Consider the following 16527-nt stretch of genomic DNA (forward strand, 5'->3'; position numbering starts at 1 on the left):
GTACTTAAAAGGCGCTTATTTTTTGTTGTGAGATTTGGCTATGCACCCTGATAAATGAATGTATCTAGTTAATTTGATGGAAATGAAAAAATGTATTTTAACATCAATGTTCTGTTTCAAGTTGTTATATAACTTATGTTACAATATTGTGTAACTTGTGATTGATCCACTCAAAAATATTTCTCATAACACCCTTTATACTAATGCAACATTGAAATCTAAAATGGATTATAACTGGTTGAATATGTGCTCTTATGTTAAAAGAGGAGTAGTTTTTTTTGTCTCTTTTATTACTCCAGAACTGTTTGTGCTTGAATCCTCCAACTTGGACAGCTGGTTCTAACGTCTTTTATCGCTTATTAGTTTTTCCTAAAGAACACATTTGTAAAATGAATTTTTGGCATAGGTTTAGCATCAGACGCTATTATAAATTTTGCTGTCGAAGTTTTTTCCGCCAATTATTTGAAAGATAACATCTATGATGTTTAGTATCTCACAGCTCTATTTAATTAAAAATGGAGTTCATTGCACATTGTTTATTATTTAATATTTTTCTTATTTATTTTAAGCTCAATGATCAACATGGAGGGCATGTGAGAGCTATGTTATCAAACTAGTAATAGCATCATGCTAAATGATATTATATTATACAGTTAAGCTTTATTTCAATGAAATGAACTTTTGCTTTTCTTTATCTTGCTTCAAGAATCTTGCTTTTCTTTTATTTATTAACCTAAAATCATCAAGAATAGCAGCAAATTATAAATGCAATTTATATTATTTTAATTTTATTAATTTTTTCAGTATATCAGAGCACGTAGCTTTTTTGAAAAGTGCTTAAAGGTGCTTATTCAAGGGTCTGTTCAGGCCTCTAACTAAAAAGATCCATAAGCTACTAGATGTAATGGATATTATTTCTTAAATAGTTAAAATAATGCAATTAACAGGTAAACACATTTAACATACTTTAAAATAATAATTGACACATAAATTGTCCACAGTTTTATATGTAACTATTCCTACTGTTAAACTCATAGGAAAAATTTATTTTTTCTAACAATTCTCCCAACTGGACCAATTGAAATTTTGGACTATATTTAATCTTGTGCCCATTGTTTGAGGCTCTAGCTCAAACAATTCTTCAATTATAGAAGACTTACTCTCATTGACACACATACAGACTCTTTAATTTATAATTATAAGTATTTGAAATTACATACACATCATAATTTCCAAGCATCTAATAGGCATTTCTTCTCTTTTAGGCATTTTTAGAAGAAGTGAAAAGAACAGATTCAACAAGTTGTGCAGTAAACAAGATTATTGGACAGTTTGGAGTTGGATTTTATTCAACTTTTATGATAGCTGATAAAGTTGAAGTTTACTCAAAACGTCATGAACCTGGTAGTAAAGCTTATAAATGGGTGTCCGATGGGTGAGTTCATTTTCCCCATACATGCAAAATTATAAGAAGTAATTTATTATTACAAATTTAATAATGAGAATGCTAATTTGGAGATTTGAATCAAACCAAGATTTTATTTTAGTGTTTTGTTTCTGTTGGCCCAAAGGCCCATTTATAATTTTAAGAAGAAAAACTATAGTATTTTTTAAAATTATTATTACAGTAAAACCTCACTACAACAATATTTTGGGGAGCAAATAAATATATTGTTGTAGAGGGATAAGGGCCTACATACTTTGGAGACACAAGAAGATTTTTTTTAATTTTAATGTTATATATGTATTAACTATAAATCTATTTATATAATATATAAAAATTTAATTTGCAGAGTGGTAATTATGGTTAAATATGAAATCAGATAGGAATGTTTCACCTCTGATTTCTTACGAGATAAAGGAGGCAATTCTAAGAAAGGAAGGTCTTGGGGTGGTCTACGTACATCAAGGATGGGGTATTGAAATCTGACTACAAAAGCCATTCACTGTGGTGAAAAGAAATAAGAAAAGAATCAGCAGTGAGACTTTTCTTGTCAGAAAAGATGAAGAAAAAATGGCAAAAGATGATAAAATAAGATTTTTTACATTATTTGAAAACCAATAATAAATGAAGAAAATAAGGCTGAAATTAGAGGAAAAAAAATTTATTTTACAGGGGTTTATTGCTTCAGAGAATCTTGCAATATTGAGGGGTGGATAACATTAATTCATATGGAAGTTCGTCGGGATTACCAAACATTATTGTAATGGAGGGAGTTATTGTTGAATCGAATAACGTAGTTGCCAGAGTTCAGTGTATTATTATTATTATTTTTTTGATTAACTAACAACTTCACTTAATCTTGATTTACATTTATTTCAGTGCAAATTTATTTAATTTTATTATATTTGATTCAATTTTGCCTTGAGGCTAACTATTAAATTTGTAACAAGAAGGGTTGCTAGTGTCTTACGAAGCAACTAATATCAGTAAGTCATAAACTTTTTTTAAGGTGTGATTCAGAAATTTAAAAATCAGTGATTAAATCTGTTATTAAGATAGAAAATAATAATGATAGTTTGTAATCGAGACACGAAGTATAAATTTGACGTACCATAATTTTTGACTTACCGTAAGTCTTCTTCGAGAAAACTTATGGAGAAAAAAAATAGTCTTGTCTATTTTTTTCACTGATTGTAAAATAAAACATTGAAGAAAGAGAGGATGATTGTGAGCAATTGGTTTTCAGCCATTTTAAAATATTATATTTAATATATTTTATGTTTTTACTACAAGTTTTGAATTTTTGTTGGGTCAAATGCGATTGACAGAAACTGTGTAAAAGGATAAAAGATTTAACGGGTATAGGTGGAAAATGTTTGAAATCTAGAATTCAGAAAATAAATATTTTTTACTTTCTTATAAATTAACTCATTAATGTTCTTATCGTTCCTTTTGCCTTTGAAACATGATTTGTTTCACATTTTCTCTTTGAAAATATTATCTAAAAAAGGAACTACCACTCGTGCATAAATGAAGAAATTATTTAAAATAATACTATTTGTAGTCTTTTGTTAACCAGTTTCTTGCATTGAAAAGGTATCTATATAATTTGATAATATTTCCCAAGTAGCTCATAAAATTATATAACATCAGAAAATCTGACAGTATTTGCACAACTTTAAAATATTAGGAAGATAAAAAGGTCATTGTTTTTTCTGCATTATATAACATTAAATTCTATACAAAATAATATCTAGCATTTACTGTAATATTTTTTTGCATCTGTTGTGATACTATATAATATTAGATTCTCTTATTGTCATGCAATGGCTTTTATTTTTGGAATAAACAAAGGGAAAATTTTTATAGTAGTAAAATAATTCGGCCATATAATTTTACTTAATATTCTGCATTGTTGTTAACCACTGAAATATAGAATAACAGTTTTATAATGTCCTTCACACACTATTTACTTAGTACATAAATACTAATTAAAATTATCTTACTGAATTCTGCTACCATCCATTTCCCTCCTTCTTACTCCATGTTATACTTTGTGTCAAGCTGATTTTTATGAATGGATATTTCAAATTTGAATAAGAAATAATTTTTAAATGCTAAACTTTTATTGATATTTTTTCCTTTTTTATACACAGAGTTTTTTGGTAAAATTTATAGTTAAATAATTTTCAAGTATTAATTTACTTTAATTAGTTTACTCTTTCTAAATTTGCTTTAGAAATTAATCAGTTTTATCAAAATTTCATTTGAACTTGTTAATTTTTAAAAAAAACTTTATATAAGTCATTACTCTAGTAATCTTTCATTCTACTTTAGTTGTTTGTAATTTCGAAATTATACATTATCATAGCTGCCAACTCTACTAGTTTAATTAAAATTCTCCTGGTTTTTGTACATTTCAGAAAACTCTCTAAAATTGAGTAAGTTTTCTAAAAAAATCACTATTGAAATTGAATTTTTGTACGAATTATTGCCTGCTTGCTTGAATATTTAAATAAATATTACTGATACATAATGAAGGGAACCTCATTTATAGAAATCAGTTAAAAACTTTTTTCGTTCTTAAATGTTCAGTTTATTTTTATTCAGAACTCTCTCAGTCTTTTAACTATCTTTGATTAATTAAATGCCTATTAATATTCGAAATTACGAGTAAACATAAGACATAATATGTTTAACGTCATTTCAAATATGTTTAATGTCAATCATAACTAGAAAATATTGTAGTTTTTCTATTTTGATGACTATAAAAATCCCTAAAATTCTCTTTGTGTAAAATATTTAGTATATTATGCAACAACTGTCATGAAATTCATATTATTTTGTAAAATCTATTGGATTTTTTCCTATCCATATTATATCCTATATCATTCCTATCCATTTCCTATATACATTTAAATTGTAATTTTGTTGCAATAATGAAAAAAATAATTTAAGTGTAGCTAAATGAGTTAATTGTAATAATTTTTTTCCCACTTCTTTTTTCACATTTTAGAAGAAGTACCTATGTAACTTTATTTTTTCAGTATCTGGAATTTTGCTTAAAAAAACCTGAAATAAAACCAAAAGGCATCCTTAGAAATTTTTTCAGAGAGTAAAACCTGGAAAGCAAAAAAATTATTAAGTTATAAAATATTTTGAAAATTATAAAATGTTTTAAAAATTATCCATAATTTTTTATGTTACGAAATGTCATAAATTTTGTATCAATTCTGTAATTACTTAAAGCTACTATGTACTAAGCCAATGTTTAAAATGTGGTATTTTGATGTTAATTGTAATAAAACAGTATTAATGTTAATTTTAGGGTTTTTTCATTATGAGCGTTTTGTTAATGACTTATCACTTTTATTTTAGATCTGGCTCATATGAAATAATGGAAGCTGAAAATGTGCAGCCTGGTACAAAAGTTGTTGCATATATTAAAAGTGGTAATGAAAGAAAATTTGCTGATGAAGATGAGATTAAAGGTATAGTTTTCCAGCTGTAAAATCATTCCATATTTTTTTAATATATTCATTTCTATTGCATAAGAATTTTGTTGGGAATTATGTAAATCATCTATTTAACAGGTAAAATACAAAATTTATTGCAGTAGAATATACAACATAAGATAAATTGTATCTTATATTGTATATTCAGAAACTTACACTGCAGTCAATGTGGTAATTTATTTTTGTTTGAAAATCTCTCACTGATTATCTGATGACAACATCTCAAAGTCATTGAGCTGAATCATTAAACCAATCATTTGAACTGGTGTTATTTTAATTCATTGAGATTATAGTTTGTCCATAAATATGATGTATACACATTCCTTGGAATTTCTTTAGAAATGAAAAAGCATCTTATGAGAAGATCTTGGGTTTACAATGTTTATATTAAATCAGTGGTTCTTTGCTGTGATCTGTGCACCCCCTGGGCATCTCCAGGACTTTTTAGGGGATCTATAAAGGTCCCCATTTAATGTCAAGATTGTCCTCTTTTACAGACTCTGAAAGGTTTTGTGGAAAATTGAAAGATTTGCCTTTCTAGTTTAAATTGCTTAATCACTTCCATAAAAGTAACTACTGGAACATGTGTATTGATTTCTTTTGTTTTCATTTACAATCGTGCTACTCACCTCCCACAGTCGACAAGGAGTATTCTGGCCCAGAAACTTTTGGGTTCTCTTTGACTTCTAACCCCTTCTGTGGAATGAGAACTTTTTTTTTTCATCTTTTGATGCCAATCACTTTGTGTTTAGTTTGTTGATTAGATTATTTGCTGATTTTTTAACAGATTTTCTCTATTTTTATTTTCTTAATTTATTTATCAGTTTTGATTATTACTTCTCAAATTTTTTTATTGTTCTGTACATGGATCGCAGACTTAATTGTATTGTTTATACTTTTATTAATTTATTAAAATTGAATCTGCATTTTAAGTAATTTCCCTGTTATTTTATTGTGAGTCTTCTGAATAATAAAAGGTGGCAGGTATGAGTTCAGTCTCAGAACATAACACTAGCTTTTTCTATTAAATGACATTTTCTTTATGTAATTGCATATTTTATTCCTATGACAAAAAGAAATTGAACTATTTCAGTAAATATTAAGTAGGGAAATATATAAAATTACTAAGCTTTCAAAAGTGTTCTATTGTAAGAGATTGTGAAAGAAGGTCTAGAAAAAAAGGAGAATAATTTCTTCATATCTTTCTTTTTAAATTAAATATGCTTCTGACTACACTAAGCTGTATAAAATGTTTTTAAAATTGGCAGCTCAAATTTTTTTAAAAAAATTGTTGGTATGAATTATTTACTACAGTTTACTAAATAAATAAATAAATCTTTCTTTTCAGGTGTCATTAACAAGTACAGCAACTTTGTTGCCTATCCAATTTACGTTAATGGAAAAAGAGTTAATAATATTCAGGTAAGAAATAATTTTTTATTAAATAAAACTCTCCGTTCCCAAATGGGCATAATTGTAATAGTGATACTCTCCCTCACACATCATTTCGGAATAATAATGGCATGATGTGTAGCGTTTTTAAGAAGTGCTTAAAGGTGCTTATTTTCTGTTTTTGTTTTTTAAAAGCCCTTAAAGGTGCTTTTTTTCTTTAGGATTTTTTAAAAAGTGCTTAATATTCTCTTTTCACTAATGAAATTGTCGCTTTTTGCCACGTATTATGCAAAAGCGTGGTTTTAATATTGTTCTATTCAACGTTTTCACAATTCATTCAACCATAATCCATTTCGGTGTACCGTCATTCCATAGCGTATGAAAGCGCCAACCATTTTACATGATGAAATACTTGCGAGTCTGCATGTGCGTCTATTAGGTTCGGAGCGATTCTAGCTCTGTCATGTGCAACTCAACTGCATTTAGCTAGATATTCTCAATTTCAGTCTTTATTTTCCATCCTCCGAAATTGATTTAAAAAATCTTTCGATATGTTGGCTTATATAATCAAGAAAGGAGTTATTTGTCAGAAACTAGTTATTTTATTGTGATCATATAAAGTTGTTCAAAATTATTTTGAATTTTGTTAATGTACATAGTGCTTGAAAATATTTTTTGAGTGCTTAGAACATACTTTAAAGGTGCTTCTTTTTTGCTGAAAGATTTGGCTATGCATCCTGAATGGGTAGTCTCAACTGGAGTATTATAGGACAAAATCCTTAGGCCAGAATAATGCATAAACGAAATATTGCCTCATCTGAACACAGTATAGGGGACAGATATTTAATTAGCCTATGCAAAACTATAGATATTAAATTTTTTGAGAATTCACATTTTAAGTAAGTTGATTTATTATAGTATTGATCTACTTATTCTTTGTCTTTTTGTTTTGAGATTATCGAAACTCAACTTTAAAATTATTTGATTAAGGAATTCTTGCTCTCAATTACAAATTTTAATTAAATTTATGTTTGAGGGAATATTATCTAATTAATACTGGATATTCTTTTTTTCTTGTAAAAGTTCTATTGTAATTTTTCTATATATTGATCTCAAACTATTAGGAATTTATTGTTGCATTTATAAAATGTTGTGGAAACGTAAAATTTTTTGTTCTGAACAAAGTGGATCTGAAACTAAAAATAGTATGCTTTAGTTTTCTTTTGCAATAAAATTTGCTTTTATTATACTCTTAAGTATAGCAAATAATGCCTTTTTTAATCTTTCATTAGCTTCTTTTAAAAGTATTCTGACATGTATGTATATTGTTCCAAAAATTGTTCAGAGTTTTTCTTTAGTCCACTACGATGCCTGTGGTTCATATAAACAATAGTAAAATCGACCTTTATTATTGCATAAATATGTTTCACAGTTTTTATATGCTGAGTTAAAAAGAGGTTTTTAAATTTTTTTTGTTTCTTTATACATTTAATTTTCTGAGGACAAGTATCATCAGCAGTGTTTTGACTCAAAATCTCATTCCTCTTACTTGATGCTTCTGATATGCTTCTTATACTATTAAAATTTGTCTATTTTTGGGGGTGGGATGTGTGTAATAAGATAAAGAATGGATGTTTAAATTTTTTTTATGAAATTATTCAAATAAATATTACACTTGCACATTGGTTATGATTTTAATTTTCTAATTATGATTTTAATTTGATTGCAAAAAAATCATTAATAAATTAATTCTAGCCTCATGTAAACTACAGTTGATGTGCAATTTGTATTTGGTGGATGCGATAAACAAAAAATCAAAAACAAAAAAATTTTCTTTTTTCTTTCTAAAATAATATTATCAATGAACTTAAAACTTATATCAAGTGAATTTTTCAATATAGTTTAATTGTTTTTAATACAATTTGAAAATTTCCAGAGATTAGTATTTTTTGACTTTGGAAAACAATAATATATTTTTATATAGTTGATTTTTATATGGTTTTTATAAGATGATAGTTTTTTATTATCTACATTAAAAAAGAAATCAGACCTACATAGCTGCCAACTCTACTGAATTTTCCAGTAGACTACTGAATTTTGCCAGTTTCTCCTGGTCTACTGGTTTAATAAATTCTCTTGGTTTTTGTACATTCTAAAAAATTCTCTAAAATTGAGTAAGTTTCCTAAAAAAAATCACTATTGGAATAGAATTTTTATGCAGATTATTGCTTGCTTGCTATTTAAATAAGTATTACTAATGCATAATGCAAGGAACCTCATTTATAGAATTCGGTTCAAAATTTTTTTTGTTCTAAAATGTTCAGTTTATTTTTATTCAGAACTCTCTTTTCAAATTAATTAAAAAGATCTTTTAACCATCTTTGATGAATTAAATGCCTATTAATATTTGAAATTATGAGTAAATATAATACATAACACTTTGAGTATGTATCATAACTGGAAAATATTGCACTTTTCCTATTTTGATTACTATAGAAATCCCTAAAATTCCCTATGTGTAAAACATTTAGTACACTATGCAACAATTATCATGAAATTTATTTTAATTGCACAAAATCTACTGGATTTTTTCCGATCCATGTTGGCAGTTATGCATTGATAAATTAACTCTAACCTCATGTAAACTACAGTTGATGTGCAATTGGTATTTGGTGGGTGAGATAAACAAGAAATCGAAACAAAAAATTTGCTTTTTCTTTCTAAAGTAATATTATCAATGAACTTAAAATTTATATCAAGTAAATGTTCTAATGCAGTTTCACTATTTTGAATAAAATTTGAAAATTTCCGTATTTTGACTTTGGAGAATATTAATATATTAAAAAAAAATTTTTGATTGATGTATAGTTTTTGATTCCCTACATCAAAAAAAAAAAAATCATAACCAATCCAACAAATTGTTTTTGTTCAATTTGTTGCACTAATTCATAAATTTTTGATTCAGCTGCCCAAGTTGTTATTGCTGTGTTCCCCCCCCCCCAACAGCNAAATTGGAGAAATTCGTGAATTTTGAAATTGATTTATAGAATGCGCGAATTTCTCGCGGTTGTAATTTTTTAATGCGAGAAAAGAAAAAAATATTCGAGATTCTCGCGCATTAATGAAAACACTGGGTGAGATAAACAAGAAATCGAAACAAAAAATTTGCTTTTTCTTTCTAAAGTAATATTATCAATGAACTTAAAATTTATATCAAGTAAATGTTTTAATGCAGTTTCACTATTTTGAATAAAATTTGAAAATTTCTGTATTTTGACTTAGGAGAATATTAATATATTTAAAAAAAATGTTTGATTGATGTATAGTTTTTGATTTCCTACATCAAAAAAAAAAAAAAATCATAACCAATCCAACAAATAGTTTTTGTTCAATTTGTTGCACTAATTCAGAAATTTTTGATTCAGCTGCCCAAGTTGTTATTGCTGTGTTCCCCCCCCCCCAACAGCTTCATATTTATTGAAGTTTTAGAATATTAATATTATAAGATTTAAATTCTTGAGAAGTTGAACTGTTGATTTTAGCAATAAAAAAAAATTAAATCAAAACAATACTTTATTTTTACTTAAATTAGTTCATATTATGAAAGATTTGTAAGGATTTTATGAATTTGAAAATGTATTAATCAAAATAATATTTATTTCAGGCTGTCTGGCTGATGGAACCCAAAGAGGTACCTCCAGAGATTCACACGGAGTTCTTTCGATACATCACTAAGACAGTTGACACTCCCCGCTATTGTTTGCACTACCAGACAGACTCACCCCTCAATTTGAGGTGCCTGCTGTACGTGCCAGAAGGGAAGCCGGGACTCTTCGAAATCAGTCGAGATATGGAGATTGGTGTCTCTCTGTATAGCTCGAGGGTGCTGATTAAAAACAAGGCTGATATACTCCCCAAATGGCTTCGTTTCATGAGAGGTACGTAAAGTAACATTTATTTAAAAAAAGAATTTCTATGAAAAAAATGTAAAAATTTGTTTAAAACTTTTGAAGTGAGTAGACAAAACAGGCATTAAATTTTTACAATGTCTGGCAGAATTTCTGACTTTCTAAAGTTCAGAAGAATTCTTAATATTCCTACATTGTTATGTTTTTTACTTTATTATTTTTTATTCTCTTTAATCAAGAATGATGTATAAAGATTAACAGTATGTTGGACTCTCAATGTACCCATATAGTAATAAAATAAAGTAAAAAACTTTAAGTTTATAAATTATTTAAATAGTTTCACATGTTTTTTTTTTTCTCTAGATTTAAGTTGACGGGTATTTTCAGACTTTTTATTCTTCTCCTATCCTTATAAGCCTAGCTAAAATATTTTTTTAAAAATTGTAATAGGGTTATATGATTTATCACGCTGTTATAGGTTTTACATGTTTCCTCTTTTCTTAATTTTTATTTAATTCTTAAATGAATATTTAATTCTTCCACCCCTTTCTAAATAATTTGAAAAATTAAATTAATTAATGTGACCAAAATTTATTTTTTAAAGTCTTCTCTTCAACTGCTTGTATTTAAGTATAGAAATGCATACTATGAGATGTTTACTATAATTTGGTGACTTATTTTATTTTGTACTTGGTTCTCAATCTTGAGTTTATGGCTACTAATGTTCAACTAAGTAGCCTTGAAATTTTGCACCTAATCCAGAAGATGAGGTAACTCCTGGATCAAGTACTGGGAGAAATTTGCCTTCATGAAGGACTTTTTAATGGAACTTACCCATATTTGCACTATATAAAGAAGAAAACTGCCGAAAACTCTTAGGGTTAACTTAACAACAAGGTAACTCTACCCCATGATTCATCTATGACTGAACATATTTTACGCCAGTATTGTGCTCGGTACGAGCCGAGTGCGGAATTTGTATCGACCAAATATTGCTGGGATTTAAGTCCAGTGCACCTCATTGGAAGGAGAAAACTCAATCCCATGAGCCACATTCGATTCGAGGACTTATTTGGGGTTTTCATATTCCTCAAATGATCTTTGGGTTGGCTTGACATTTGATAAAGTTTATTTTTGATGAAACACCAATCAAGGGTCTTTTGCTGTGTTCTGATTTGCTGATATTCAGTTGTATCCTGCCGCTGTAGATTTGGCAAGAAGGACTTTTGTCTTACCCTTTGGCTTATCAGTAAAAGTATAAATTTTCAAAAACGTTTAAATGTGAATATATTCAATGCTTTATTTTAATAATTTAATAATAATAAATTGTTATTGTTCTCTTGTTCAAAGATACTACAAAGATATCCTGAAGGTCTCATGTTTAAATAAATAAATTGAGTTGTTTCACTCCTCTATTAATTTTTTAGAACCGAAATTTAAAGCAGAGACTATTGCCATTTTTAAACACAGATTATATTCTAACTAATAGATAATTATACATAATAAACACAGAATTATTGCTCAGATATTTACCTTCCCACCCCAAAAAAGCATTGTTTTTNGCGCAGGTCGTCGGGCTACCGAAGCGGGGAAGCCATCCTCTCTGCAGAGGATCAAAATTGTGATGGCATGTCTTTGGATCATCCTCCGGGATGTTTCCCAGACAGTCGCCAATAGCCCATTGTGCAGCTCTAGTGCGACGTAAATTAACAACAACAACAGCATAGATCATGTTTAAATAAATAAATTGAGTAGTTTCACTCCTCTATTAATTTTTGAGAACCGAAATTTAAAGCAGAGACTATTGCCATTTTTAAACACAGATTATATTATAACTAATAGATAATTATACATAATAAACACAGAATTATTGCTCAGATATTTACCTTCCCACCCCAAAAAAGCATTGTTTTTCACTATTTATGTGTTAATTAAATTCTCTAAAAGATTCATTAAATTGTGGTATTTAAATTTTCTGAAAGGTTTAAAAATTATTAGTAAAATTTTTTTGATATTCTTATGCACATTTCTTTGTTTTTATCCTTTAATAGTATTTTGTAAGTTTTGTAACAATTTGACAACTTTATTTGTGGTCTAAAATTTTTTTTCACAAGATAATCTGCAAGTGTCATCTTAAATGCTCACCATCAAGCAAAGCTTTCTCTCTCTCTTTTTTAAGATATTCTATTTTTAATTGCAAAACCTATTGTAGTTACTGGCAATGTATTAGCAATTAATTTGCTAAATTCACAATGCACAAAAAGGATGTTATTGTTACCCTCTCCAACTTAGAGCTCTTTCTAAAAATCCAGTTTTTTTGTTTTGTTGTCTTAACTAATTTCATTTATAAAAACTTGCGCTCTTTTTTATTTTTATGTTTCTTCATGTTTTGAAAGTCTGAGAAAGAATTTTTAACCACGAAAATAATACAGATAATATTTTTTTAAATTCTACAATATTTCTTTATAGGAAACAAATTAACAAGAATATGAATAATTTGAACGAGAACTTCTGAAATAGATTTCATTGTATTTCTCTTTTCATATTTTTTTCCTACTATGTATCTGTCCTGTTTTTAATTTTATTTTAGAATTATGTTCTGTTCTTAATTCTAGTTTCCAGAGCTCATTCTAGGCAGAAAAAAGTGCAGGGCGCAAAAGTTTAAAAAAAGGGCATTATTATTCTAAAAAGGCAATAATTTCTTTCTATGGGCTTTACACGTTCTATTGAAAAATATTGTCAATTTGTAAGAGGGGTGAAAAATACTTTTAACTTTACAAAAAGTAGCAAAGCAATCATATTAATTACTAATTTTTATTAATAAATTATCATATAAATCAAGTTAATGAGCTAATTAGCTTAGTAATTTATTCAAAATGCATGCATATATTAATAAAATAATAAATGTATGTTTTTAAGTGTCTGTAGTTATGATTTAATAATTAAAATGATTAATAATAATTATGATTTAATAAATAATTAACTTTTCAGTTANTTTTTAAAGTAACGTAATATGTACATTGAAAATATTATACATTAAAAATAATTTAAAACTTATGTTTTTAATACCATACAAATAAAAAATTTTTTATAAAGATTAATTAAAAATAACATACAAAATTTAATAGAGCATCTTACTCAGTTCTCCTTCAATATTATATTAAACAAATTTAAGAAACTATCAAAATATGGATTTAATGATGGTCTATTTTTATTTCCACCATTTTTTAGATAAGCCTGAGCCTAAAATCTGCTTAAATGAACATATTTTATAGCAATATTTTGTAGTTAAGTTCAAAATTTAAAAAAAAAAAAAAAATCAAAAATTTTATATATTTTTGCTTATTCTAACTTAAAAACTATTTATGCCAGTAACAGAAATAACAATTTTAATTATTAAAAATATTTTCATAAAAAGACTGTTTTCAATACCATACAAGTTTTTTAAAAAAATTTAAGATTAACTGAAAAATAACATACAAAATTCAATAAAGCATCTTACTACCATTTATGCTTTTGATTATAGTAAGCATATTGTTAAAATAAAATCAAAAGTTCTCCTTCAATAATTTCATTAAATGAATTAAAAAAAGTGCTCTATTTAATTTCCACCATTTTTTAGTTAACAATGAACCTAAAATCTGCTCAAATGAACATATTTTATAGTGATATTTTGTTGTGTGGAGTAGAGTTGTAAGTGGTGTTCCTGAATTTATGGTAGTTTAAGTACAGTCATAAGAATTTTGATTGCTTGCTAAAACTGTGAGTTTCCCAAAAGACAGTTCTGGTTTACCAAAAGGATGACCTTCCACACCTGCTGACCACTCTCCCACCTTTACAATAGAACATTGCTTGACAAAAAAAAAAAAAAAAGATTTATCTTCTTTTAGGGAGAAGAGTATGCCAAGAATTAGAGAAAAGCATCTTTACCCCTCTCCCCACTAATGAATTCCTGCTGGACAACTGAGAGGCCCCTCTTGAACTTTTCTGCTCTGGAAGATAGTGGAAGTAACTGCAAACTTTCAAAGACAAGTGCAACAAGAGGGTGTGATGGTTATTTTTCCTTTCCCATATATATCTATGTTATTGACAGCAATGACAAACTAATTAATAAGAGTTGGAAAAAAAAACAAAAGCTTAAGAAATCCATAGTAGAGTTTAGGGAAAAAATGAAGAAAGGTTGAGGAAATAAAGGCTATGGTGTCTATTACATCAGAGCACTAACTTACTTTAGGGGGCAGCAGGGTGGATCCTTTTGACTAAAAGGGCAACAGGGTGCTGTGACCTGTTAACCCTGCCTAGAATGAGCTCTGCTAGTTTCAAGTTTTGCTTGTTACAGATTTTTAAACTTGTGAAATATTGTATGGCTCACAATGTAAATGATTTTAATATTCCAATGTTCACTTGGTTTTAGAAATTCTCTCTTATGATTATTTCATTAGTATCATAAATTTTTTGTAAGAAACAAAATTATTTATATGCTGTTTATCACCTATTTTTTGTTTACCTATGGATTATTTCTACTTTGAACTTTTGGTGCTAACGATCTCTGTTTTCTAAACAGGTGTCATTGATAGTGAAGATATACCTTTGAATTTAAGTCGAGAACTCTTACAAGATAGTGCTTTGATAAGGTAAGTAATTTATTTGATGTTCCCAACATATTTATTCCACTGCTTAAAAAGATCAGGGAAATTCGATAAAATCATTCTGGTAATATATCAGACACTTTCTTTTAGGTGTTTGTGGCCAGCCTGCTTTAAATTTATTAATAGATTATCTTTTCAGAAATTAATTTTTCAATATTTTTGCTGTTTAAAAGTTTCAGAATCATCACCATTTGAGTTTTTCATCATTCAAGTACTTCTTTTAAAATGTTGTCAAATGCTAAGTATTTGTGAGGGAAATTAAAACTTTATATATATATATATATATATGTGTGTGTAACATAAAAAGCTTCTTTATTTTTTTATTCTAATTGAAGCGCTTTCTTACACTTTTAAATTCACACCCTGTCCTTAAATCTAATTTTGGCTCAGTTATGCATTAATTAAAAGTAAGACTTTTTTCCTTTACTCTTTGTGGGAATCTCATGACCTATTTAATAAATCAATTGTAATTATTTATGTTTCCCTATTTCCCTAAAATATAATAAAATAGAGGGAAATTCATTTGCTACTTTCCCTTGGATAAAAACCTACGCACACAGTTTTGGAGTGCTAATTTGAGTTCCACCATTGATAGAAAATGTTTTGAATATACCATGTGAAGCTAAATAAAATCTTTTTGCCTTCCAACTGCTATCTGCGTGGCTCAACAACACTCGACCATGACTGCCACCCTTTCATATTGAAAGGCAAAACAGTGCTATTAAAAAGATGAAAATTTCTATTTGAATCAGTTGGGAAGAAATATATTGATAATTTTAGAAATGGTAAACTATTTCACTCAACTTTGGGATAAAATGGTACCAGAAGTAATCATTGTGGAATATATTATGATTATATACACTGAATATTAGAAAAATATTGTGAACATGTACTCCTAAAAATAAATGTTCCAGGAATTGGAGCCACCTTTGTGATCTTTTCACAGTATTTCTATTTTTTTCCTTTTTCTATACAGTTGAAATAGGCAAATCTCATTTTACTAAAATGCATATTTTATCTTAAATCCTCAATTTTAACTTCTGTTTCAGAAAAATTTCTACAATGATTACAAATAGGTTTCTTCGATATCTACAAGACCAAATGAGAAAGGATATTAATAACTATAGAGCATTCCATGATAACTATTCTCTCTTCTTAAAAGAAGGTATCCTGTCAAACACTGATCAACAGTTAAAAGTAGGTATTTTGTTTTTAAAGGAAATGTATTGCTTTGCTATTTGTTATTCTCATGTTTTTGTTTCTTTTGCAATGCTTCTAATAGGATATAGTGATTCTTGATAAACTGAAACAATTTAAACACAGTCTTATTAAAATTTTATTTGTATTGAAACATTTTTAGCAATTTTTACTTAACTTTCATGTTTATTGTGAAGGGTAAATTTTACAATTGAAATTTTGAACATTTTCTGATTTGCTAGAGTGCTGAAACTTCAACTTGAGCCCTGATCTAGCTGATATTACAAGTTTTTATATCTCCAAAGAACTAGAACAGTAGAATAAATAAAATAAAGGTTTTTTTCTAGGAACTAGGACTGGGCGATATTAGAAATTATATATCGTGATGCATCGTCAGTTTTGCATCGGCTGTGGAAGACGAT

At 27.6% G+C, this 16527-nt stretch overlaps 1 protein-coding gene across 1 annotated transcript in view; it reads left to right on the forward strand.

Annotated features, from left to right (window-relative positions):
- Positions 1–16527, forward strand: part of LOC107448713 (TNF receptor associated protein 1) — a gene marked incomplete at its 5' end in the record, with an annotated part of 59232 nt that overhangs the window by 18541 nt on the left and 24164 nt on the right. Inside the window, 6 exon segments of the mRNA XM_071177974.1 lie at positions 1266–1435; positions 4823–4935; positions 6308–6381; positions 10016–10289; positions 14824–14893; positions 15958–16105. Coding sequence (XP_071034075.1) covers positions 1266–1435; positions 4823–4935; positions 6308–6381; positions 10016–10289; positions 14824–14893; positions 15958–16105 — 849 coding nt within the window.

Source organism: Parasteatoda tepidariorum, chromosome 2, assembly GCF_043381705.1.
Source record: "Parasteatoda tepidariorum isolate YZ-2023 chromosome 2, CAS_Ptep_4.0, whole genome shotgun sequence".
Taxonomy (NCBI): domain Eukaryota; kingdom Metazoa; phylum Arthropoda; class Arachnida; order Araneae; family Theridiidae; genus Parasteatoda; species Parasteatoda tepidariorum.